The following is a 26181-nucleotide window of genomic DNA, read 5'->3' as shown; positions in this document are numbered from 1 at the left end:
ACTTTTTACATCGAGAGGTCCCTTGCGTACGATAGCTTTATTCTGTTTGAATACATTCGAAGGGAATAAGAAAAATTGAAGAGAGCATTTGAGCTGTGCTCGACGCTATTCGATCGAACGTATTTTGATTTGGTGTCATTTCAATGAAGTCATATTGGAGAGCGACGGACCATATAAATCGCGTTGAAATTTACAATCATTCAAAATAGAAGGGAACAAAATTCGACAATAATTTGTGGAAAAAATGATATTTTTCCACTTTCCATAATTATTTGTACATTTTTTTTCGACGTCCAATAATCGAGGGACGAGACAATAACAGACGCAGGGGAAAATAAGGATTCCTCCGTTCGCCTGCGAGACATTTCACTCCACTTAATTAAAGACTCAATTATCCATACCTTCGCTACCCCGAAAGCAGGTGCTGCAAATCCCTGAGAAACGAGCTAATTCGAAACGCCTTATTGAGTTAATTAAAATACAGTACAGTTTCCAACATTTTTATTTCCAATTAACTGAACTAGCTGGAATACGCGACGTGAAGTATTCCCTGAGAAAATCGATTGAAGCAATCATCCCTTTTCATCTCTCGTCGATACTCATTCTTCATCCCAGTTGTTTTTCGCGTTCAATACCACTCGAGACAACTGAAGCATCGATATGGAGGGAGTAACGATAACAAGAATGAGAAAAATATCATTATCAGAGGACTGTGAAAAGTTCAATTATTCGTCTGAACTATTCGATTTCAAATTGCATTGAAAAACTCTCATTCATCACCGAATTTGTTATTCTGTTTTGTAAAAATTGTTTGAGTTTGTTCGAATGTTTGTAAAAAATGAGGAAACTTGACTTAAAATAAATGGAAAACTTGAAAATTCAAAAATTCGAGTGATTTAGGCTAAGAGGCAAATAAATCGAACTCACTGGCAAGGATCCCAAGTGAGTCCTCCGGGACAATCGTCCTCCGTGAGAACGTCGCACTCGAGAGGAGAGCACACACAGGATAGTGCTCTTGCAACTGCGACGGAAAGTACGACGATGCCGCTGAGTAGTACCAGCGGGACTCTCATTATTCCTCAGTTGTATGTTGACGCGAGAATGTTGTATTTTGGTTTGGTCACAGCGAGCACAAGTAGTTGGGGTCGCGCTTATTTTTTTTCCAAATTTGACTTTTCAATTCTTCGCTTTGTCGATGGTGACAAAAAGCCGAGAATTCCCGACGAGTGAACGATTCGTCGTGAATCGAGCACGTATATTCCAACACTCTCGCGGTCACAAAGCATTCGACAGGGCAATTATTCAATCGCTTTCCCCGTTCGAGAAAGACTCGTTATTTTTTCATTGTTCGGTGAAATATGGTGTGAATAAAGGTCGAAGCACGGTCAAACCCTTCAACAAAACGCGGAGTTCACCAGGGAATTCGATGCGTTCTTGACACGAAACGATCGACGGGTCTCAGAGTTTTTCACCCCGAAATTAACACCACATTCGTCAAGAAACCTAAGAAAGCAGGAAAAACAACGTTGCTTGAGACGACAAGAAAAGTTCACCTCGCCATCGTTTATTTTTCTTTATCTGCTGCTCTCTTTGTATTCACACAATCCACGCAGGACGTTTCATTTCTTATATAGAACATCAATATTTCCGGGTATCGTGTTCTTGGCAATTGGATTAACGTAAGGAGAGAGAAAACTAATTGTTTTTTTTATTTCTTCGACAGGGAAGCAAAAGATGGAGCAAAAGTAACAAGGAGTTCTCCAAGTCTCAACAATCCTCGGAGCCGAGGCTGCTCTAAGAGTGGTTTTACGTAATTTCTTATGACATTTGACAAAGTTACCGGTTTAAGACAACGGTGAATTGAATTTATGAAAAAAAAAGAGTTTTTTTGTATAAGTGGTCTGAATCTTTTGAGTTTTTACCAATTTTTCTGCCCTCTGTCTATTCTACTTAACTCTTTTTTCAAGGCAGATGTTGCAGGTCGAATAAAGAAAGTATATGTACAGTCGAAAATTTTGGTCGAACTAATGCAGAAAATGGGACTTTTGGAGGAGTTCGTTTGAGTTACGAGCGCACAGCACGATCATCGTTCCTTCTCACAACACCCGCAGCGTGTTCCCGTCCCTCGCCAACCCCTTTAACCTTCACGATACGTTCGATAAGCTAACAAGAATGAAGAATCACGATATGTAGATTCGATCGAACGGGCTGGGCAGAGGGTGGGAGATTCCGCACTGTGTTGTACGCAGTCGATCCGTATTTCGCACCGGCAAAACGTTCGGTGTGGTAGGCACGAACGCGGCACACGTGTGTGCAGTTTCTGTCACTCGGAGTGATACTTTTCTTGGTTTGCAAAGATCGGCATTTAGGGGGGAGGAACAAAAAGTCGAAGGTACTTTCGCCGATGAGAGTGTTCGCACTTTGGGTCTATTTGAAGACGACTATTTTTTGAGCCACGAGTTGAGTCGTCGAAACGCGTCTTTTCTCGCACTTATCACGCGTCGTAAGGTCGTTTTGTATTCTGCGCCACAACATCGCTGACGGTCATTTCAACGAGAGTTTCAACTCCCATTTATTCATTAATCGTTCTAGAAAAACATGTGAATCGATCGGTGTCATGCAGGCATTTCTTGCTGTTGGATTATGCGGGCTCGAGCCGATTGGAGTAGTCGGTTATATAAATTTAAGAGGAAATTTTAATCGCAGCTTCTGCTTTGTTTCAATGATTTCAACAACGAGTGAAGTATCTTGATGAAATTAAATCCTGAAAATAGGAGCTGGAACAAACGTTTAACGATTAAACGTTTATGAGAAACGCTCAGATGTCCGACCACGAGGTGCACACCAACGGGGGTGGACGTGGACTGACGCTAAACTTCGCGACCAGGTTAGGGGTTGTTCGACGCACTCTTCGCGTCGGCGCCCCGTCGCCCGTTTCACTCTCCGGATTCTCTTCTCGCTTTTCTACGGTATAATCTCCGCGGATCACGTTTTTTCTCGCGTTTCTCTCGCTCTCTCTTTCCCGTCTTTCGTTTGCCCTGCTGCGACAGGTTCTCGGGTTCGCCTACCGGAAATCCGACACTGTCCAACACGTAACCGGTCGTTAAGCCAACGTAAAACCATTAATTACAAACTCCTGCGTTGCTGAGCGATCGTTGCTTTGTCCCTTTCCAATGAATAATAAATCCGTATCAATCCCAAGTGACTCCGTCGCAAGTGGTGTCAGTCACACGAGACTTTCCCAGTCTCAATAAAACTCCGCGATATCCGGCATAAAAATAATCAACTGAATTGTAATTCGAGAGACTTTTATTCCACACCAAATTATTTGAATTGAACTGAGATTGGCAACACCGAAACCTCGTCTGAAGGACACTAGATGCAAATAAATGTCGATGTAATGGATAATAAACACGACTATCCTATAGCTGATTCATTTGATTGTCCATTTAAAATTCACCGACACGAGCAAGTAGGAAGGATCGATTGGAGGGTCGATCGTAAAAGTCTTAATCTTCGAACATGATTCAGGCCATTGTGCGTATCTCTTTGGCAGTATTGTGAGTTTCGTGGCTCAAGCGGGAGGATCAGCCGAAGAGCAAGCGAATAAGCGCTGAGCCCAGCATCATGCAGTAGTAAACCAGTTACAGGGTGTCGCATAACAGATAGTGGATGGGCCCTGTAAATTTGAATTGGGGAGAGAAATTCAAGAGCAGTAAGGAGCTCGAATGGCATAACCGTTAATTGAGATTTTCTTCAAATTAGGACAATTCAACGATACAAAAGTCTTAAAATTGCTAAAAAGCGGTGATCCGAGAGATCAAAGTCTGAAATTTGGTGATTAAAATACCGAATCGACCAAGCTGCTGTGCATCCGTTTCGGGTTCCCTTGTACACGCAAAATGGAGGAACAATGAGAAAATTTGATGAGTATACGTACCGGGTGGGCTTTGTTAGGTGGTTTGTACGTGGATATTAACCCTGATGGGGCGGGGGATAGCGATCCATATAGGGAAGTCGACGCGTTGGCGTGTATCGTTTCGGGAAGCACGTAACCTATATTCCTGCGAGGATCTCGAAAGTTATAGCCAAAATAGCCATAAAGATCGATACTGATGTGCGTCGCATGAAAATGCCGATCCGATCTGATCCACATTATCGAGTTCCTGCTTTAATCGTAATTTGATACGCGGATCGTTCGTGCTGCTTGTATCAGAAGCGAGTGCTCTCGGCGTATCGGAACGTGTTTCTCTATCCAAAGATCGCGATATGAAGCTCTTGCCGTGAAATCGATTCCTGCGTATGAAAACGCTTACAAAAGTGGACTCGCATACGCGCGGGCCTTCGATGGAACCTCGCTCGATAACGATGCATATTACGTATCCGATATCGGCTCCAAAAAGCACTTCCTGTCTCCTCCTTTTCGCTGTCCTTCTAATGCGTAAGCGCTGACAAATGTGTGCATGAGATTTAACGGCGAGCTGACTTGAAAACAGTTCAATTATAAGCATCGACCAAACAAGGGGCAAACGCCACGTGGATGCAAAAGTTTCATCATTAATTTCACCTTTAAAAAACTACTTTTAGTCCCTCTATTTTTATGCTTATCGTATTGGGGAAGGTGGACGCGTTCGATAACAAGTCAGTAGGGAACAGGTCAAAAGGGTGTTTAAGGAGTTTCGGTACAGGCGATACAATTTTGCCATCCTAAACCGTGCTAAAAACATAATAAAATTCAAAAAGTTCAGAATTTTATAAAATTTGGTCAACATATTCTTTAGTGACAAATTTGACAATACAATTTTTTTAAGATTTTTCTTCTACACAGTTATCGAGTAATTGATCACTAATGCGTAATTACTCGATAACTAAGTAGAAGAAAATTTTGAAAAAAATTGTCTTTTCGCCAATATTCTTTAGTGACAAATTTGACAATATAAATTTTTTAAGATTTTTCTTCTACACAGTTATCGAGTAATTGATCACTAATGCGTAATTACTCGATAACTAAGTAGAAGAAAATTTTGAAAAAAATTGTCTTTTCGCACTTGATGTTGAAGAACATTATGACCAAATTTGATCAATTTCTTAATATTTAGACTTCTGTGCCGAAACTCCTTAAGGTAACTCCTGTACTGCATGCTAGTCAAATGAGTGCTAAATTTTCAAAACGCTTTTAGACCAAGTTTATCGTATCGATTAAATTTACTGTCAATATATATGCATTCAAGTATATTTTATTAACGTAAAAAAATATTAAAAATTATAGTTTTGCAAAACTATCAACTGATGAATGCAAATTTCCAAGATAACACATTTTCACAGTTATTTTTCAAATAATTATCTGTACTTTTTAACCGATTTCATTGCACCAAGTCTCATTTTGTACCTTATCTCTGATCCTCTTTGAATTCACCACGTTGATTTTTTCTTTAAATTCATTCCTTCAGCAATTATAAATGAAAAATTTTCTTTGCTTCATGAACGATTAGCTGCAACAGTGAAACGATTAAGTTAAAAAAAACTACATGGTGAATTCGTAGAAAATCAGTTAAGAAATAAAATGAGAGAAAAATACCAGTGAAAATGTGTCATCGTGGAAATTTGCATTTATCAGTTGATTGTTTTGCAAAACTGTCGTTTTTCATATTTTTAAATGTTAATAAAATATGCTGTAATACAAATCCACTAACAATGCGTTTAATCGGTACGTTAAACTTGGTCTAAAAGCGTTTTGAGAATTTAACACTCATTTGACTAGCGTGCAATACAGTAGTTACCTTAAACAACATATAAGTGATCCCGTTTTAGTAACGTTCGGAAAAAAATTTCCTCGCTTTACATAACAAAAGTGCTTCAGCAAGTAGTTGAGTGCGAGAAGAGTCAGACTGCGCGAGTAGTTCGTGCTGAATATGTTCAGACGCCTCGATGGCTGATGACCGTTTATTTTGGGCTGACCTTTTTGGGAAACATTTTTATCTGGCCGACTTTATAAAGCTATATTTTCATTAATCATGCACTAACAAACCAGAGTCAAAGGAAGCTAAACTAGCCTACAGAATATGGGGAACGGTTTCGAATAAAAAGTATAACGATGCAGTATAATTTCGAATCGCGGAGCTACTTCATTCGTGCAAATAATTTTGAACAGCGTACAAAAATTAAAAAGAGTTAAAAAATAAATGTACGAAATCGTTACGTCGAAATAACAAAATGCACGAGTTTTCATCAGCTATGACCTATAAATAAGTGAACATCGAATATCATCGGAAGTTAATTGAAAGCTAGATTTAATTTGTGCAAATAGGGAACATTAATGCAATCCATGAAAAGTTAAAGCGATGCCGCGAGTCCCGTACAAATGTAACGCGCGGGGAAGGGGTTGGGTGTGCAGGAAATGCTGCGATCGCCGCTCGCGGGCTGGGCTTGATGTTTCGCTTCTCATCAAATTTTATATCAGCGAGGCATGTCGAAAAATCTCTCAACCGCAATTCCGATAGGAGCGAGTGATTGCCTCGTGGCTCCCCGCACTTTCCCTCCTCCATTCCTCTCCCTTTTTGCTCTCTGTCTCTTTTTGGCTCTCGCAAGCCTCTCGAATTCTTCGTACACATTGATATGCCATTCTTCCTCCTTTTTTCTCGCTCTCCCACCCTTCCAATACTCTCCCATGCTCCACGCGCCCGTTTATATTTCATTTTCAGTCTCCTGTCAAACGCCAGGAGACGCCAATTGAGGTAAAGCTTCAATTGCACGGATACTCTCGTATGCTTTTTAGATATACACCCCCGGGGTAACAAGGTAGAAAAAAACCAACGAACCTAGCGAAAAATACACGAAATTCGCCGACTCCGAGTCCCGGCAACGAGCCATTATACGAGAAAAGAGACAAAAAGTTGTGTAACAAATTGGTCCAGACAATTATCACCGTTTTCGAGAAAACTGGGCACAAAGAAACCTCCCCCCACCGATTATTGATCACAGTGAAACGCGTAACTCCCGGCTTTTTTGGCCTGCGGGCAGTCGGGAGTTAAAAATAGCCAAATGGACATAAACCATTTCCGCAGTAACGCCCCATAACCCACATATTCCTGATTGCAGAGATGCAGATTTCAAATTAAATGATTTTTTCCTGCAAGCTCCTACAATGCAAATATCTATGCTCGATTTATCTCCAGCCACCGGGATAGGGGCATGTAAACTTGGCCAGTTGTTTTTAGTATTCCTCGCCGCAATGGCATAGATTAAAAAGGTTAACGTGTATGCAGCGTCGGATAAGTGTGTGGCATTCCTATGCGAGCTTCAAAATAATACGATATTACAAATATCCTGCAATTCCAACGAAAATGCCAATTCTGTGGAGACACAAATGGCCCCGTAGATATCCAAGATTTATGCGACCGGAAATGAATCACCGGGAAACCCGTAGGATAAAATCATTCGATGGAAATCTCGATATCTCGATAAACTGATACTTTTGCACAGCAATGTACGGGAGAAAATGTAAAACTGCTCGATTTTGCGTTCGCTTGCTACCAAGACACACAATCAGAGGTCAGAGTTCTAGTCTATCCGAAGTAGATATGAGTGAGAACAAGCTTGATCGATACCGGCGAATACGCTGGTTGGTACAAACGAGCATGTGTTCCGCAATCGAAGTGAATCGCTGCTAAGAAATGGAAAACTAAGCCATTGAAAAGGGCCAGGGAGGAGAAGCCGGACGAGAGAAAGATGAAAAGAGGAGCAGACGGAGCGAGCAGACGGGTAAATAGGAGAGGAGGCCGGAAACCGGACGATACGAAGCGACGGAAAGGCCAAGGGGAAGTTAACCCGGAGGTCGAGCGACCGGTAATTCGTAGGTGTGCTGAGAGCGTTCCGTTTCCACACACTCGTGTGTCGTTCCTACTCAACGTCATCGTCGCACCAGAAACGCCAAAGAAATTGAAGATCTGCGAAAGGGATGGGTACGAAAAGGATGGAGAGGAATTCATGCGCTAAAAGGGAGAGCCGGGAGAGAGAGAGAGAGAGAGAGAGAGAGAGAAGGGGAATGACGAGAAGTCGGAATATTGCGATGAGAACGGAGATCACACGCCAACAGCACTCATCGAGTTCAACATATCGATTTCCTCTTTTACGTACCAGAGCGCAACTTCCACGGAGTTTCAACCCTTCAAACAAGACTTCTCTGTGCGATGCAGCGGGATTAAATTCACCCATCAAAGATAGCATCGAACAAAAAAGTGATACAATTTTAAAATGAAGTCGGAATTTCTACTGATCCCTAAATATTTATCTGCATTCGCACAATTCGATGTTTTCATTTTTTCACTTCATTCCTTACACCAGGAAATGTAATACGTTGAAACATTTGAACCACTCGGAATATTTCTCCGTGGCAGAGATCAACGTTACCGATATTTTCGGGAATAATTCCAATAAAAGTAGCCAAATATACCTAAATAATCAATATTTTGCGGACATGAATTTCCTCAGTAATTCGAATGACTTGTAATTTTCAATTAGCAATCACATCACTTTTGAGCGATACAAATATCTTTTGTCCATGCTTGAAATCGATTTGCGTGTAGAATAATCGTCGAAATAACGGATATTCGAAATTAAAGGAGAGTGTGTGGGCGTGTGTGTGAAGGGGGCGAACTCGGCAGAAAGAGATTCTCTCTGTCGCACTTTCTGCCTTGCACTTTGTCTCTATTCGCTCCTTCGGAGTTTGTCGCATTTCCTGTCTTATGTTCTGGTATCCAATTTGGTCTGGCACACTCTGTCTCGGTCTCTCTGTTCCACATTCCCTGTTCGTACTCTGCCCAGCACTCAAGATCATATTCGGTATCCGAATATTTGAGAATGTTTGGACACTAAAATCGAGGAAATCAATGCTGGCAAAACTTTCAATTCGAGAGAAGAAAAAGCTGTAAGATGAACGCAGATATCACTACTAAGCACATCGGATCACGAAAAAATAAGAAAATGAGAAAAATATGGACGCAAAATATTACAAATGGAAAAAATAGAAACTCTAAATATTATTAAAGAACAAACCGAGAAGAAAAAATTGGAGTCACTAAAATTCCAAAGGAAAATATTTAAACCAACACCCACGAACTCGTGGGTTTGGAACGACCTTAAAAATTTTGAGTAAATTGAAAAAACCGTGAAAATAGCTAATAATAATAATATTAATAAAATAATCAACTTTTTCTTCCATCCATTTAGTCACGTTGTTGACAACGTTTTCTATAACTGCAAAGATGAGGATTACGACCTTAAAGCAGTGTGGCCTGACGATGAAAGTATTTTTCCTTACATCGACACTGAAAAAATATTATAATTACGTTTTTTTATGACTGTGGATTGAAATAATCAACGTAACCAAACATTCGAGACAGAATCAACTTTTGAATATCTGCAACGAATTTCGAGATAGTTGGATCGAAGCTTAGATGTGGGTCCAAGTTAGAAATGGTCCAAATTTGAAAAAAAAAAAAAAAATATATTTTTGGTTAAAAACAGAAAAAAAGTATGAAAATTTGTTATATTTTTGTATTTTTTTCAGAAAACTACAACTCAAGACGAAAAAAATGACCTACTATTTTATTTCGATATCTCTGTTATTAAAGAAGTTATGGGCGTTTACAAAAAAATTGTACGAAATTTTGAAAAATCTATTACGATCAGATGAGTCGAGGAAAAAATCTAAAAAAATTAGGAATTACTTCTTTCAGTAGGTACAAAATAATAGAAAATTTTCAGCAAAATCAAAAATGGTCGGGGTCACGGATTGGTCGGTTTGGTATGGAATGACCCATTTCGATTTCGATCGTCATTCTGTTGACAAATACGAACCCTTTACCAATCAATCGATTCCAATAGATGCAGCATGAGTTTTCTAAATCGAGTAATTGCCTTTCCGATCGAGAATCGCTTTGATTGGATAAATATCTCCCGCGCCGGCCCGAGAAAAACACATCTACACGACGTTACCGAGACTCGTCGTCGTGTTTACGCGATCGCGATTTCGTTCAGTGCCCGACGAATACAAATACGACATGCGTAGCCAGAGATTTCAAATTTCGATTCGTCGCTCCTCCTCTAAGCACGTTTCCAATCCTCGCCTGTCCAACTTTCATGTTTCCGATCCGAATCAAATATTTTTTTATTCCCACGCTGCAAAAAGGATTTTTGTCGCAACTCGAGCAATGAATTGCACCCTGGATAACCGTTCCTCCAAGGTATTCATTGAGATGTTTTTTTGTAACTTTCGAAAACCATCCCTGGGTTTCACGAGCGCAGTCAGTTTTATACAATTTTTATGGTTGACCGATCTTTTATCTCACTTGTAACACGAGGCCGCCGAGACCGTTTTAGGCTTTCTTTAAAATTTTTTTTTTTAATTTAATAAGCCTGAGTGCTCACTTTTGCGTATACTGGAATTACAGCTACGACTCATCTTCGTCAGAAGAAACCATAAAATTATTATTTTTTTTCTATTGTATGCTGTTATTTAAATTATTTACATATTGGTTGACGACTGTGCGTCTTTGCTCCGCGGTGGAAACGCACCCTCCGTTACGCGCAGTAAAACGAACGGTGGTTGAAAGTTAAGGGGGTCGCCCCATGCGGCAGTTAGATTTTTCGGGCTTTTTCAGCGATTTTTTTGCGGTCAGGAAAAAAGATAGACTCTTGAAATTTGAAGGATTTATTTATTGGTATTTTTGCTCTTCCAACTCGGATATTTCGAGTAGATTCGATGTTACACTACCCAGAAAACCAATTAGCGTTCTGATTTATAAAGCAGTGGCTACCGCCTCAACGAGAATCACACAGAAATGTTCAATTCTGAGTAATAAGAAATTAGTCGCCATTGTCTACCAATTCTCGCGCATATGAATAACTCATTTAAGATGAAATTAAGTTGGCAGAAGCTCGAGCATGCTGCAGGCTGCAGGAAAGGTTACATCAACCTCAAATTGACTACAATCGTTTTGACCTTAAACCAGATGACAAAATCAAATTTTCAACGATTGCGAAAATTCTTAATTATAGCCCTCGGATAGACAGCAAGCAGAACGAAAATGTTATGGCAAGTTGAAATTTGACGAAACTTGCTCGAAGCTTTCAAGTATATTTAGTAAGCACTCAATCAACTTAAAAAAACGTTCCGATTCTAGATATAAGAGAATAGTAATGCAGCGTAAAAATATGGTGGCAGATTTAACCTCCTCAAAACTTGACTCTTGAAGAGCTCTTGATTTCACTACATGCATAAACTGTTATAACAGAGCATGAAAAACTGTAAATTCCAACATTTTTAAACTTCATTCATCTCACTCATTTTAGTATCGTCTAAAGAAAAAGATAAGCTCGATACTTGTTCATGGTTACCTACAAAACTTTGAACCTACCATTGAGAACAAAAAACAAAATCGAGAGATTCTGATAAAATCGGACCCAAAGCTCTCCAGTAATTTTGACAGCTATTAAGGAGGGTGGATCGCGACGATACAATGTCGCCATGCTAAACCATGTTAAAAATATTAAGAATTTCAAAATGATAAGAAATTAACAAAATTTGGTAAACATATTCTTTCAAAATATGTAAGAAAATATACATTTTTTTTAGATTTGTCTATCACATAGCTCTCGAGTAATTGAACACTAAAGTTCACGTCTATAAGCATAGAGTTTACATATATACAGTCGTACATCTCGTGCATAAGAACTTCGGTTTAAGGAGGGTGGCTACATTCGTCAAAATGATAAGAAATTGATCAAATTTGGTGATAATGTTCTTTAACATCAAGTGCGAAGACACAATTTTTTTCAAAATTTTCTTCTGCTTATTTATCGAGTAATTACGCATTAAAGCAGATTTCTTATGCCTGGAATGTATATCTATATATATGGAAACGCTATGCTTATAAACGTGAACTTTAGTGATAAATTACTCGATAGCTGTGCAGAAGAAAGATCTTAAAAAATTTGTATTGTCAAATTTGGCACTAAAGAATATGTTCACCAAATTTTATTAAATTCTTATCATTTTGAAATTTTTAATGTATTTAACATGGTTTAGCATGGCAACATTGTATCGTCGCTAGCCATCCTCCTTAACGCTCAATTATGCTTGTATGTGATAAAAAAATTTGAAAAAAAATGTATTTGTATACCCGATGCCAAAGAATGTTATCACCAAATTTTATCAAATTCTGATTATTTTGATTTCGTGATCCACCCTCCTTAAGGTCTGATGGTGAATTTTTCAAAAATACCAATGTACAGGCATGATTTCGACATGAATACGTGGAGCATGGAACTGTTCCGGGGCCGCACGTGTTGGTTTCTAATTTCAAACTCAGAAATTTTTAGTATGACTTGTACTGAAGGCGCACGAATAAGAGTTTCCTTGTTTCTTATGCTCTGTGCAACAAGCACAATAATTAACCCTACATGTGCCTTTTTCATACCCTCAACCTCATGACCGGGGTTTGAACGCACCCCACTCTTTTTCTGCTTATAAATCCGGTCCTACGATGCTAAACTGACTTTATCCTACACCATTTACTTCGTTTTTTTATAACGAAAAGAATGATGTACGGTAAAACTAATTTCAATTGAATTTATATATTAAAAAATCCGTCGATAATCAGTCGATAATGTCGCTTGTTAGGACGGGAGCGTAGTTTGAAGTTCGCGTGGAGTGTGCTCACACCCCAGTCATGCGTTCTAGGGTTAAGTTAGGAGGAAAGAATACCCGCGAATGGCTCCAGGATTTCATGTTGGTCTTCGAAAAATTGCGACAGGGCATGAAAACATCGTCACGCCCCGGAATCTTAAATCCCACAAGATCGAGGTTACGAGTAAGAGCTCGAAAATTTATTTCTCGAATAGCTGTTGAAAAGCTCCGAATTTGGACTCTCGGCAAACTGTATAATAGAGCACAAAAATCTTGCGGCTGTTCTGAGTTATTAAAAACTTGACGAGACCATAATTTTCTCCAAGAACGGACGAGGCTTGAAATTTCATCGGAAACACTTAAACAGCTCTTAGAAAGTGTTTAATTTAAACTCTCGAAAAATAGCAATGGAGCATACAAATTCGGGCGGTTCTCACTTTCAGAACTTGACAACGTCATAAAATTCAGTAAGGACAGGTGGAGCTGCACAGTTTTTTTTCAAACCACTCAACGAGCTTCTAAAAGCCCCCAATTACGCAAGAATTTTTTTGTTTCAACTTATTCCAATCCTTTAACGATCAATATCTCTGCGCCCGTATCCTTGCCGAAGATTCTTCTTTGTTTTAATGCTCATGAAAAAATCAAAATTTCATACACATTTATCCTTATTTCGCTGAATTCCACGAAGAGTGAGCTGACTTTTGAACGGTCTTGTAGGCTCGTATGAGAACAGTAGTGAACAAGATTCTCGTTGCTTCGTTAACGAGGAAATACCTCGAGCTACTCCATTTCGGGTTTATCTCCAGCTGCTCGTACGTTTCCTCTCTTTTTTTTTTCTCGTATACACACATATAGTTCAAAGGCACTTGCCCGCATAAGACGAAAAATAAATAAATATATCAGCACGTGTCACAGCGGGCTCCCCCTTTCGTTCTTTTCAGGCCAGTAGTGAGGAAGCATACGCCGAAGGATTGCTCGTAGAGAAAGAAGATATATGTGTATATAAGAAAGCATATTTGACGCGTTTGAAGCTCCGAGTCGCAGCGACGGTTCCGCAATCGTAAAAGTAATCTTTCGATCGAAATTACAGATCCGAGTCTTCTTTCAGTGTCCTTTGATGCTCGAAACGAACTGCGATTCATACAGAACTTTGATGAGATGATCACGGGAGGTGTGCTTCGACAATTTCGATCGCAATTTCATTTTTATTGCCAGTTATTCTTCTCGTTGTATTTCTTTCATTCACTGGCGTCTTCGTGTTACAGAAACCTCAGCATTCCTTCGTGATACAAGCAAAACGATATTCCGCAAACGTTCGATTAAACGGTTGTTGATGAGGAAATCCTTTTTACCGGGATCAATATGGTATGAAGTATAATTTTCGGTTAAATATTCCTCATGAATAAGGAATGAGCCAGAATTCATTGTTTTCGACGGCGCCATTTTAAAAGCCCTGGGATTAAGTACCAAATCGTTTCTTTTACGTTATTTTGCACTCTCGATTTACTTTCGCGGTCCGATATTGCAGTTTTGCGTTTCAACTCGACGTGTGCTGGAAGGATGGAAGCAGCAGGCCGGTCGTTAAGATTTCACTTGTAAATGCAATCGAGCTAAAACCACTGCCAAAGGAAGAGAGAAAGAGGAAAAAACATCCTCGTGTTATCTTTCTACGGTCATCTATGTTGAGTATATATATCGTACGCAATAAACGTAAATCGAGAAATTTCTCGGTCCGGCAATAAATCTTCATTGCAATCGGTTTCTCCTTCTTTTTTTTTTTTTCATTTTTATTCGATTCTTTTTCGATTATCATTATTTCGTTGCTGCTCTGCTGCGCTCGAACTGCTGTTTCCAGTGATTTTTTTCCTCGCAATTCTCTAAAGCGAACGTATAAGCGATTCGAGGCTTCTTTGAGTGCGAGTCGTCGTCACTGGCGCTGGAATTATTTGCTCAAATTTATTCGATCGATTTACAGACCTTTCTTAGCTCCCGTTACGAAGCAAAGGAGCGAGAAAACAGGAATAAACAGTTAATGACGAAATAACGCGAGCACCGATGAAAAAACGACGAAAGCAAAAGTGTGAAAAAGCTAATTGAGTTACAAAGCGATAGTGCGAGAGAATAAGAAGCGAGAAAGAAAGCTCGAGATAATTGGGTATTGACGAAAACAAAGCTGATTTGCTCAACTCGTAAGACACGAAAAGAGCATGGAATTAGAAAAAGAAAAAAGAAAATGTATAAAATACAGGATTGAGCTAAAATAGGAGAAAGGAAAGAGCGGAACGTGAAGACCCGTAGTGAGAGATCCAGCACTAAGAACATTTCGATGTAGTATCCACGTAGATACTCTTCCACATCAGCACATTTCACCCACGTGCGTCTCTCATGCACGATCATAGTGCCACTACAAGAAGCAGAGAAGTCTGTTAGCATCGCGATCCGAACCCCACCCTTTTGTCTCTCTTTCTCTTTCGCTTCCTGTTCCCGACTCCCGCGTCCTTTTTTTCTCGGGAAATAAATCCGTACGTGAAAAATTTACCAATCAACGATCGCCTGAGGACTTGACCGTGCCCTCACGACGCGACTGTTTCATTTATTCGTTTCAATAAACATCAGAATCTGTGCGAACGGATTAAAAGTTTTTCGCACTGTTAACGAGATTTTCTCGATCGTTTTTCTGCAAAAAATAACGGTACGAGTTACAGTTTCTTTTTATTCGTAATGACGTTTTACAAAAATTTTTTCATTCCCTCGAACTGGTGGATATTTAAAAATATTTTTACAAAACAGTTGTGATGTTTATTTTCTGCACATGCACAAATCGCGCACGGCCACTGATCCACGACCGAATTCCCTCGATGGCCATGATAACGGCAACTTACAAAATTTCCGTTCCGACGAACGTTGCAAGCGAACCTGCCGGTTCGGGGAATTCTCCACTCCCCAAACAAACCTAAAACTCTCGACCAAACTACGTTCGCATCTCACAATAGTGCCAAACCTGGACACATGTGTTTGCATCGCTCACCGCTTTGTGTACACTTGCACTACGCATATTTCACATTCACGTTAAAAAAGATGATCCATGGTACGCGTACGTGCCTTTTACAACTGCTTTTAAATTCGCCGAAAACTTTCAATTTCCTAGTAATAATGATAAATATCGAGAGTCTCTTTACTAACCTAAAATATGATAAATTTACCTCGGGAAACTCGGATAATTATTTCCTCGAAGCCTTCCAAAACTCAAAGTTTGATCGTCAAACTTAACGCTCGAACTTCATTAAAAAATAACCACGAAATTCAATTTTCAAACGATGAGTCAGAAAAAATTATATTTGTGTGAAAAGTTGACACGTTTTGAGCGGGTTCCTCGCCGAACGTGACGACCGCCGATAGGTGGAGCCTCGGAAGCTTGGGCTTCGAAAGAAAACAAAAACAGAGCTGCGATGTTTCGCTGTGCGCACGAAGAGCTATGAGAAAACAAGGCGAAAAATAAAAATAAGAAATGACACCCAAAACTGACAGTTTGGCCAAGTCCGAGTGGAACTGAACTGCTTTCTCTGTCGAGAGTATTGAAAAATAAAATTAACGAATTGTGTTTTTTAGGAGCTATGAGAAAACAAGTGGGGTGTTAGAAACATTGGAATAGGCCGGAACATCTTGGGATCTTGGGTACAGGGACATTCGTGTGTCGTTCCTAAACTCAATTATTTCAAAAGATGACAGGGGCGGGGAGGTGAAAACGGTCGTTGAGTATTTGCCTGAGGCACGAGAACGCAATAATAGGCGACAGGTCGAAATAGGCGGGTGGAACGAGATAAGGGAGGGACGTAACAAGTACTTCCAACCAAGTGGGTAATAAAGGGAAACTACTTGCGTACGAAAAGGTTCGAACGAGCTAATAAATAATGTTGGCTCTCCGACAGTGACGTTTTCAATTTTTTCGAAGCTTCTCCTACTAATCTTGTCAGGGAGTTAGTGTCAGAACAAAATCAACGTTTCGTAGATTAGTCTGCCAATCTCAATTAAAAAAGTTAATGAACAAGTCGTCTTTTCATTTTTTCATCGCACATTTATACGATCGCACATTCCTTCTCGTTGCGGATAGTCGAAAATGAAATTATGCTCGGAGCATATATTCAAAATCTTCGTACCTTAAATGAGTTGATGCAATGGAAACGAAATGATGATACGACTTACCCACTTCCGGTACTGGATTATACCTTTCACATTTTTTCATACGTTCGTTCATATGTTCGATGTCAGAGACGATAGATCAATATTTGTTGAATGTTGATTTTGCACGATCGATTTACTTCGGTTTTAGCATCGTTTTGTGTCTTATCTAGTTGATTGATATTATCGCGACTCGTACTACAAACAAATTTTTTATTACTGGAGTGAACAAATGTTAGATTGATGCGATCTTTAAGGGCAACAGATTTTTTTCACCAGCGCAATGAACAAATAAAAATACGAAACAGTTCGCGTACGCCATGACACCTTTTACACCGGTCACAAAAGATTATTTTATCACAAATTACGCACACATTTGCTACAACCGAAGGGACCAGAGCCGGATTCACACCACTTCACTGCTCATTACGACATTTATTAGTCGTGATTTCAATTAAAATTCACGGAGAAATCCGGCAGAGTAGACGCGATGCGTCTGACAAACGACAGCGACCATATTTTCTATATATAGTTATACTTTACCACGAGAGAGGCGCCACCATCGATGTTAAGTTGGTCACGTGAGCTCGATTACATCACACCGTCTCGGTTTCATTCGACTTGAAAAATGTTTACATTTCAAGAGAAGGTTATGGTATATTTTTTTGCTATTCAAGATTTAAGAACAAAGTATAGAATGCTGTTGTCGCATTGAATCCTTTGTCTAGTCACTTTCGGCAACATCAACGAACGATAAAGCTAAGTGTGGAATTGGCCGACCGTCGCTCAAACGACTCTTTCCTCGCGTCCCTCGCTGCTCGTCCAATCGTCCCTTGACTGAATTTAACCAACGAATTCAGACGTATGTCTGAATTCCACTACTTTCTCCGTAATTCACACGTCCTTTTATGTAGCAGCTCTGCTGGCAGGGCTCACTAGCCCGTCCACTTTTCATAATCGTCACAAATTGTGCTTACACGTTTCCCCGCAGTGCGTCGCATTAACCCAGCGAGGTAAGCCAACAATCACGGATCGCTCAAGGTCGAAACACGCGAAAGCAAGCAAAAGTAAACCCAAACAACGGCTTCGATAGGCTTATTTATTATTGAAATTATTTACAAACCGTTGGATTTCAAAAAAGTTTAAGGATAAAGAAAAAATCATTCATTTTTCCACTAGTTCTGGAGAATTAGAAAATTAGATTATCAGGATTCTCAGTAATAAGTAAAATTAAAAACAAATCCAGGAAAATCGTATCGAATTTCGTTCTTGCGTATTTTCATCAAACTATCATTTGAATTTGCTCCTGAACCAGTGTTCATTGACTCGCAGATGTTTAGTATTGGAAAAAAATGGTAAGTCAAAGTCTGGAAGCGAAGTACGACGTATCCTTCTCGACGTCTTCTTCTTTGCCTTCTCTCTCTTACTCTTTCTCTGTGATCTTCGAGCTCCATCTTTCTCTCAACTCGTCCTGATCCTTGAAATTTCGCGAATGGAACAAAAACAAAGTTCCCAAGAGAACTGAACAATACTGCGACGCATATTCGTACACTTTACATTCGTCCGATGCTCTCGACTACTACGCAATCCGAAAGCCTTGTTTCTGTACCCCAGAATTCACCAATTTAGAACGAACGGCTTTCGTACCTCTCGCACTTCTCGCGACTCGTCTTTTACGCCAATGTAATTAAAACGCTACCATGAATAGGGTGAATTCATGTTTACGTGCACCAAGTTCTCACGAATTTTCGATCTCATCTGCTCTTCTTTGGAATCAATGTTCGTGTTAAAATAGAAAAATATGAAATTCTCTCGAAGATTAAGTTTTTATAATTCAATGTAAAATTTTCATTTTCCGACACTTTAAAGAAACGCGCATGTTCGTCGAGCCGATTCACGCTTTTTACATAATAATTATGTATGAATAAAGAAAAGTTGAACGCTTCCTCCTACTTGTTCGATCCGCTCGGCCAAAATCTCCCGTTGTGTCAACATTGTCCCCGAGATTTGCGACCACTCCGAATCCATGAATATTTAATTTAGCTTGATCAAACTGCGACCCGAAGAGATTATTTCCTCCATCGGTCATATCTCTTTTGATTCTCCTTTCGCCTGCGAATCCTCCATTCAACGAGAATTCATGAGTGGGACGATTAACGCTGACAACGACTTTTTCAACTCTTTTGTAATCCTCCAGGCTTGATTGACTCTAACGAAATTCTCGCGATTGAAATGAAATCTTCGTGGAATTAGTGAATACGGGAAATTCTCTGAATAGCAATATTTCTTTTTGGTCTCAGTTGATTTTCTTGGTACAGGTTCAATGGGATGGCTGATCGTTTTACTCCAAACTGGAATTTCGCTAATAAGAAAACAAATTTTCGGATCTTTTCCGACCTCTCGCAATGCTCATTTCACATTTTTTTCGTATCAGGATAAAAGACAATTGGAGAGTTTCAGAGGTATTGGCAGGCAATGTCGACTCTTCCGTCGTAGGAATTCAATTTTAATCCGTCTCCAGTTATATCGCTTCGTCACACGTGCATCTCAATTCGTTGATTAATAATTTCACCATAAAAATCCGAAAATATCTACTCGCAACTTGTCTTACGAATAAAAATAAATAACAACGCATCAGTTTCACAGTCTAACGAGTGTTTGCCAAAACTGAAGAAGCTGAAGCAACCCCAAGACCCACTTCGTAGAGTGCACTAAAGGAAAATTGAGGAATTTTGTATTACGATGGTCCACGTTCTTCTTCGCTCTCGGAGAATGGCTTCTGGTCGTCGATTTCATGCGGCACAGCCACTTCCTCGAGGATAATATCCTCGGCTGCCACTCCTCCATTCAACAGTCTTGCTTGTTCAGCGATTTCCGGAATCTTGTCATGGATCAACTTTTCAACATCAACCTTGTCCAATTCTTCCTGCACTCGTCGCTTTATTGGTCCTTCTACAGCATCCATAATTTGATATCTGAAGAGAGAGAAAAAGTATTTTTTTATTCCATCGTATATAAAATTCACGAAAATCGATCCGGAAAATTGTTTCTACAAAACTATTATAATCATCGCGAAACAACGAGACAACTTTTAAATCGTTCATGATTTTAATTTTAATTTTGATGAAAATGGATCGAATCCACAATAAAATTAGCAAAAAATTGAAACTGTACAAAAAATAAGCTCATTATGAAAGAATGAACGAGAAATTGATGCTCTAAAAAAGTAGATTTTCTCACCTCAAAATATTGGGAATGACATTGACGCTAGCTTCAAGAATATAATCCAAGGTGCCAGCACCGTGGATTCGTGCTTGGATATTTCCAAGCTCGAGATTAAGATCCTCGAGACAAGCTCGTTTGCGAGTATCCAGTGGCTGGCTAAGCTTCAATTGAACTCTGAAATATTGAATCGTGAAAGAAACCGTTCCAGCCCGGGAAAACATTCCACCGACAACGCTAACTTCCCAGTGAGTACGACCTTCGATTTCCTGGGTACCGACGTCCAGCGAGGCGTATACCTATCGCCATAAGCGAGGAGAGATTCAACGTGAAAAAAAAGATATTTTTATGTTTACTAATCGAAGCTATGTTGAAGGTTGGCACGAATCGTGTGGACGATTTTATAAAATTTTATGGTCACTTTTCTCCGTTGATCACGATGGGAATTGAATTATTTTCGACCTCCAGTCTCACAAATTAAGGGTCTCAATTTTTCTTTGTTTAAATTTCAATACTAGATCTTCGTCAGGTTTTCTCCAACTGGCAATTGCATCCATTTGCAACAAAATCAATATTAAAAGCCATTTTTTTTACTGTTGTTTTATGTCCCGAGAAATAACACGCTTCAGGCGCCGTCCGGGGGCGCTGCTCGTGCTACAAACGTGACCACAGCCATTAAACGATACTTTATTGCATTTTCGGGGTGAGTAGTGGCTCCCCGAGCACAGCGTTCGTAGGAAAATTTAGATTGCTCTTTCGAACTCACAGTTCCATTCTCCATGGTGAGCGTTATGTTGCCGACTCGATAGAAGCTCGCGATCCCAGTGAGCCAAGTATGACTGGAAGTAAATATGAAGATGCCTGCCTTCTGCGAATAATCCTTGACCCTGTAAGGGTCGTATCCCATGTCGGATACTTGTTTGCGAGCCTCCGCGACCGCCATATCGAAGGGCGAAATCGAGTTTGGGAAGTACTGCGGCAACTGCGATATCTGCTTGTTAACTTCGCCCCTGTAAACAAGAAATCGAGGTTATTTGTGTACATTTTAGACGGAACAAGGATCTGCAATGCTAAGACTCTCGAAGCGAGATTGTTGTGAACATTCTACAGGCTAGTTGGAAAATTAATGAAACTTCCTGCCCTGTACGTAACTCCGAAACAAACAGACCCAACAAGGAAAAAAGCTTTTCGACACGTTCCATCGAAATTGTTTTATTATTCTCGGACGAAGACTCTTGTTCATTTTATTCAACGTTCAGTACTCAGTAACGAAGGTGAAAATGGGTTCAAAAGATTTGTTACATCGTCGCTCGTGAATTTTCACTCAAATAGGATATTCGATAGAGAAAAAAAATAATGTAAGCCACACGGAGAGAATGAAATTTAAAAAATTACTGTCCAGTAACGACAGTGCAGTGACGAGCTGCAATTCATGATATGAATATTCCTTTACATTAAATAATATTCATCGTTCGAAGTAGGAACTTTCACCGGAGCAAGTCTAAAATAAATGTCCGGTCAAAGGTGCCGGACTTTTGAAGATTATTTCAATATTTATTTCGCAAATATTGCGTGAGCGTCACGGTGAATTTTACTGCGCTTTACTGTTAAAATTTTCGTGCGAACGTTTATGCCAGGTGCGGCGATAATAGGCAGGGGTATGTTGTCGCTATATCGGCCTATTTTCCCATCGTTTTTATGTGCTCAGCCCTTTGTCGAAGTGCGTGTAAAGCACCGTTTCAGTCTGCTACGAAATTCGGGAACGAGTGATCGATATCTGCGTTAGGGCAAACACATTTTGCCGTGACGCACCGTAAAATTTACTAAACGTTTTGTAAATTTTAGTACTCGTACCGTAAATTTCACTGTCAGCAATATTTACTATTATAAAACTGAAAATTTCGCGAAATATTAAAATTTACAGAGCGTTACGGGAATTAATTTTTTTTTTCGTTAACTTGTCCTCGCAGCCAAACACATCCGGTAAATTTTACAATGAATTTCAGGCTAAATATTAGCGTTTAAGGTAAATGGGTGAATATTCGCTATCCAAGATTACGCGATAATATTTTTGGTAGGCAAAAATGAACACGTACTGGATTGATCTGCAAAATTTCTACGCTAGTTACCGTCTTTAGCAGCAAATTAATTATCGAATATCGACTTTTCTCTGAGACTTATCACTCCGGCATATGAAAACCGTGCACACATGAAAAGTTATTGAATTTTTTCATTATATCCAAGTTATATCCAAGATTTCGCAAAAAAAAATCGATCGTTGTTTTTCGTGGATATTCAAGAATACACGAGTGTTTTAGTTCTTGAACCTTACCGTTGAAAATCGGCTGAAATATGAAAAAATATCTAATGAGAAATCATTCGGATTATACGACAAATGGATGAGTAACGTTTGACAGCGCTGTATTCAATATACGTTCGCATGTGACGTCAGTTGGACCTTTCGGTCATATTTTGTCGTTTGTTAGCTTCGCCACGTTTTTTTGTAAATTTTTACAAAACGACGATTTTTATCCAGGTAAACTTTTTGATCGTTCATTTTTTTATTTTCCTCCATTGCAATACCACTTTGGACGGTAAACTCCTCACTTCGTAACCTATGAAATATGTAAAGAAAACTGACGTCGTGAGATCAACAGCAGCGGCAGCTGCTGCACCACGCTAGTCAAAATGAACTCTTCAAGCGTCCTTTTAATAATAAAATTGTATAAAAATGTTGGTTCTTTACCAATTATATTTCTAAAATAATAAAATTATTGTTGTCAAGCAGTCTTTTGAAATTTTCGAAAAATATAGTTGCCGTCACCCATCCACCTTAAGGTGATCTATCACTTGCGCGAGTGCGAGAGAGATAACTGCAAAATGGTTGCACGATTTACTCGGACACCCTTAATTTATTGAGAAAAATAAAGGTTACACCTTGTTCTCTGATAAAATATGAGAATAGCGTGTAACTCATATTTTCTTTAAAATATGAAGCTACTCGGAATAAACCGTGCAATAGGATTTTTACCGACTGAACAAGTGATAGATCACCTTAAGATGATGGATCAGTCGGTAATCACAACCGTGAGTGCGAGAGAGATAGCTGCAAATTTTGAAAAGGAAATTTTTCCACATCGTTCGTCTGATCGAAAAAATAAAAATGTCATCGGATTTTTGAGATCGTGCTGCGTACGATGACATTTTTATTATTTTAATCGGACGAACGATGTCAAAGAGTTTCAATTTAAAAAATTCGAGGTGTGATTACCGACCGATCCATCATCTTAATTCACTCCGTGCACTGAGCGAACTGCAATTAATGAAGAATCAATAAAACTGAGTTTAGAAGTGAAAAAATGATATGAAGAGTGATTTTGGTGAATGGTATCATTCGAAACTGAGAATAATTCTTTCACGATCCTACTTTTTTCAAAGTTGAAAAGCCAACAAAATCGCTACCGAGGCTTCGGGCTTTCCAGGATTCTCGGATGCCGCGACTGAGAAAGGATTTTCTCGTGGATACGGTTGTGTGTCTGTGTGTGTGTGTATGCGTGTGTGTTTATATATAAACTATAAATTGGATTGCATTGTAATCAAGTTGTGTTGCCGGACTCGCGTAAAATATCAAAGTTATACAGGGTTTCTCTGGCCTCGAACGAGTTTTCCCGTAGAAGAGCCAATAGCTTAATTAGACTTTGCTTCAGTCGGAAGTTGTTAATGAGACGAAGCCGCAACGCGAACGCGGAGAATAGTTTAGATACACCACTGCCGCCGGTTCGTTCGGCCGCGCGGGCTTCGCAGAGGGCGACGAAACTCTCGGTGGAGCGCATTAAGAAAGTCAATTTTCGTGAATCAAAATCTTTGCGATGATAACGAGAAGAAAACGGCTGAGGTAAACACGCCCAAAGTTTCAAACGCGTCTAAGGAAAACAAAATTAAAACGAATTAATATTTTCATTAAACCTTTTTTTCATAATTCAAAAAATGCCCTTCACTTATTTTACTGTAAAGTCATTTGTTTTTAATACAACGTTTTTCGACTTGTTTCGTTATCGAATTAACTATAATTACGTGTGTAGAGGCTCACCGAACGTTCGTGTTGACTTCCTTCAGTATGAATGGCTTGATACCATCGAAAATAAAGGTACCAACGGAATTGATGACTCCCTGAAAAACTGAGCCAAGGAAACCGAGGTTTTTGAAGTCCAGGTCGATGTTTTCGAACGTCAAATCCATGTCGATATCCTGGGCATGAAGTTTCCCGTCGGCGCCAACCTCCAGCCTCGCAACGCCCTGGACAATGACGTCGCTGAGCTTCACTGTGAAATCGCCAGCTGATCTTGAGAGCCAAGATGCCAACGTGTAAAGTCCGCGAATGTCCAGAGTTTCGATGCTGAGAGCGACTGAGACCTTGAGCGAACAAAGTTTATGTTTTTCTTTCGAATATTTTCTGTATCAAATTCGACTTAGAGAAAATTCGGTAGACGTAACGTTCTCGGGCCACGCGCCGAGATCGGGGGCGACCTCAATTCTCGTGCTAAAAACCGTTTTTTTCGCAATTATCCAAAACTTCGTTCCGTTTTATCGAATTTTCATGGTCAAATAATCACCGAATCTGATTCAATCGTACGCCGTTCTTTTCGTTATCGAAAGATGACAAAAATTGGCGTGTATTAAACTACAGTATCGCGCACAACGAACCTTTTACGAGAAGAGAAAATTGGGATCTCTTTTCGTTTCTACTGCGTTGTCGCAGCCAAGCGAATTCAAGGTCACGCACGAGTTGAAACTTTTTTTAAAAAGACAAAAGAAAAAATTCAAGAGAAAGAGGAGCGTGCAGTATTATTCGTTACCTGCATGAGAGCCAATTCGGATCGAACGTGTTCGATTCGAAACTTGGACAGTCCATAAACTTTGATCTCCTTCAAATTCATAGTGTACATGGAAAAGGAATGTTTCATGTCGGGCACGTCCATTGGATCAGGAATGGGGGCGCCGGGGAGTCCGAGAGGATCAGGTTGCTGATAGTGCTTGAGGATCAGTCTTATTTGATCGCCGAGACGTTTCTCGCCCTCGGCCAATTTCGCTTCAACGTCATCGTCTGAAACGAGAAGCAAACAAAAGTTGGGATACTTTGAATATTCTTACTTTCGCAACTTCCGATGTACGCGTAATGTATATGCGCATACGTGACGAGGCGATCGTTCATCGCTGCCGAGCAAAGTTTTCTTTCGGAATAATAAATGAAGAAATATATAAAAATGATTGAAACACGGAGAGCGAAAAAACATCGTTACGAAACGAAACACACTCGGCTGACGAGTTCGATGAGACGACACGAGAAACACGTTTGAGGTTAACTTCCCATAACACCTTTGGCTACTTAACCGAATCGTCGTTTCGAATTCACTATAAACTCAATATTTTTCATCCAACTTTTGGTCAAGCGTCTTTTAACCCACCGTTTTGGCTTGTCTCACAGCTGCAGGCAACCACACACGCCAAAATAAAAACAAACTTGAACAATTTCATTTCACTGTTCTTGCACCGACCGATCGAACGAACAAAAAGACTCGATTCCGACAGGAATCTCGGTCAACGTTGAACTACGAGAAAAGTGCCGGAAACGTTTTATAACTCGTAATATATATCCTCGAACATGCTTCTTTGAGGATGAACAGAACGCTTGTAGACTACACAAACGCGTGCGAGATGACGGGGATTTTACGTCGGCAAACTCTCCGCATATCACTGAGGTCATTAGGCGACCGAGGGTCAATCGCTTTTATCTGCCTCCGTCCCCTCCCTTCCTCGCTGCTCGCTTCACTTCTTACGCCCTCCTCTTCCTCTCCCTTTTTTGTACACAGCGATAAATGAATCGTGTAAGTATTTTCGCCCCGCATCACTCTCCTCTCGTCACGCTCATCTTTCACGCTTGAAGAAAAGATCCATTGCCAATTGTGACTATTGGCCTACATTTCTGTTAATTTTATTAATAAATACTTCTTCGAAGTATCGCTGATAAAAACAGTTTGGTGAAAATTCTTTTCGATTTGTGATACCGCGGAACAGCGTTATTGGAAAATTAA

At 39.8% G+C, this 26181-nt stretch overlaps 2 protein-coding genes across 4 annotated transcripts in view; both read right to left on the bottom strand.

The window, feature by feature from the left end:
• LOC122414470 (kielin/chordin-like protein) overlaps positions 1–17372 on the bottom strand; it is a 207435-nt gene extending 190063 nt beyond the window's left edge. Inside the window, exon 1 of one of the 3 annotated variants that reach the window (XM_043425765.1) lies at positions 16892–17372. Coding sequence is in view for 2 of the 3 variants with exons in the window: in XM_043425763.1 (XP_043281698.1) it covers positions 928–1073 (146 nt within the window). In the remaining variant the exon portion in view is untranslated. Of the gene's footprint in view, positions 1–927; positions 2830–16891 lie in introns of those variants that run through there. The other 2 variants (XM_043425763.1, XM_043425764.1) reach the window with 2 other exon arrangements.
• Positions 17373–19357: 1985 nt separating this feature from the next.
• Positions 19358–25795, bottom strand: LOC122414768 (uncharacterized). The gene is made up of 6 exons (XM_043426345.1): positions 25555–25795; positions 24946–25193; positions 24180–24502; positions 20856–21099; positions 20108–20388; positions 19358–19842 (listed from the first exon to the last, which is right to left on the bottom strand). Exons 1-6 carry the CDS (start codon positions 25622–25624, stop codon positions 19605–19607), a joined length of 1404 nt encoding a protein of 467 aa, XP_043282280.1. The 5' UTR covers positions 25625–25795; the 3' UTR covers positions 19358–19604.
• Between the last annotated feature and the right edge of the window lie 386 nt (positions 25796–26181).

Source organism: Venturia canescens, chromosome 8 (genome assembly GCF_019457755.1).
Source record: "Venturia canescens isolate UGA chromosome 8, ASM1945775v1, whole genome shotgun sequence".
NCBI lineage: Eukaryota > Metazoa > Arthropoda > Insecta > Hymenoptera > Ichneumonidae > Venturia > Venturia canescens.
The sequence above is the reverse complement of the archived record's forward strand: the minus strand, read 5'-3'. Positions and strand labels throughout refer to the sequence as shown.

Bases quoted from the DNA above. Each gene is read 5' to 3' on its own strand.
- LOC122414768 (XM_043426345.1), bottom strand. From the start codon at position 25,624: ATGAAATTGTTCAAGTTTGTTTTTATTTTGGCGTGTGTGGTTGCCTGC. The intron at 24,503-24,945 runs GTAACGAATAAT...TGTTCGCTCAAG, and splicing joins CCGAATTGGCTCTCATGCAG to GTCTCAGTCGCTCTCAGCAT. The intron at 21,100-24,179 runs GTGAGCCTCTAC...TCTTGTTTACAG, and splicing joins GAAGTCAACACGAACGTTCG to GGGCGAAGTTAACAAGCAGA.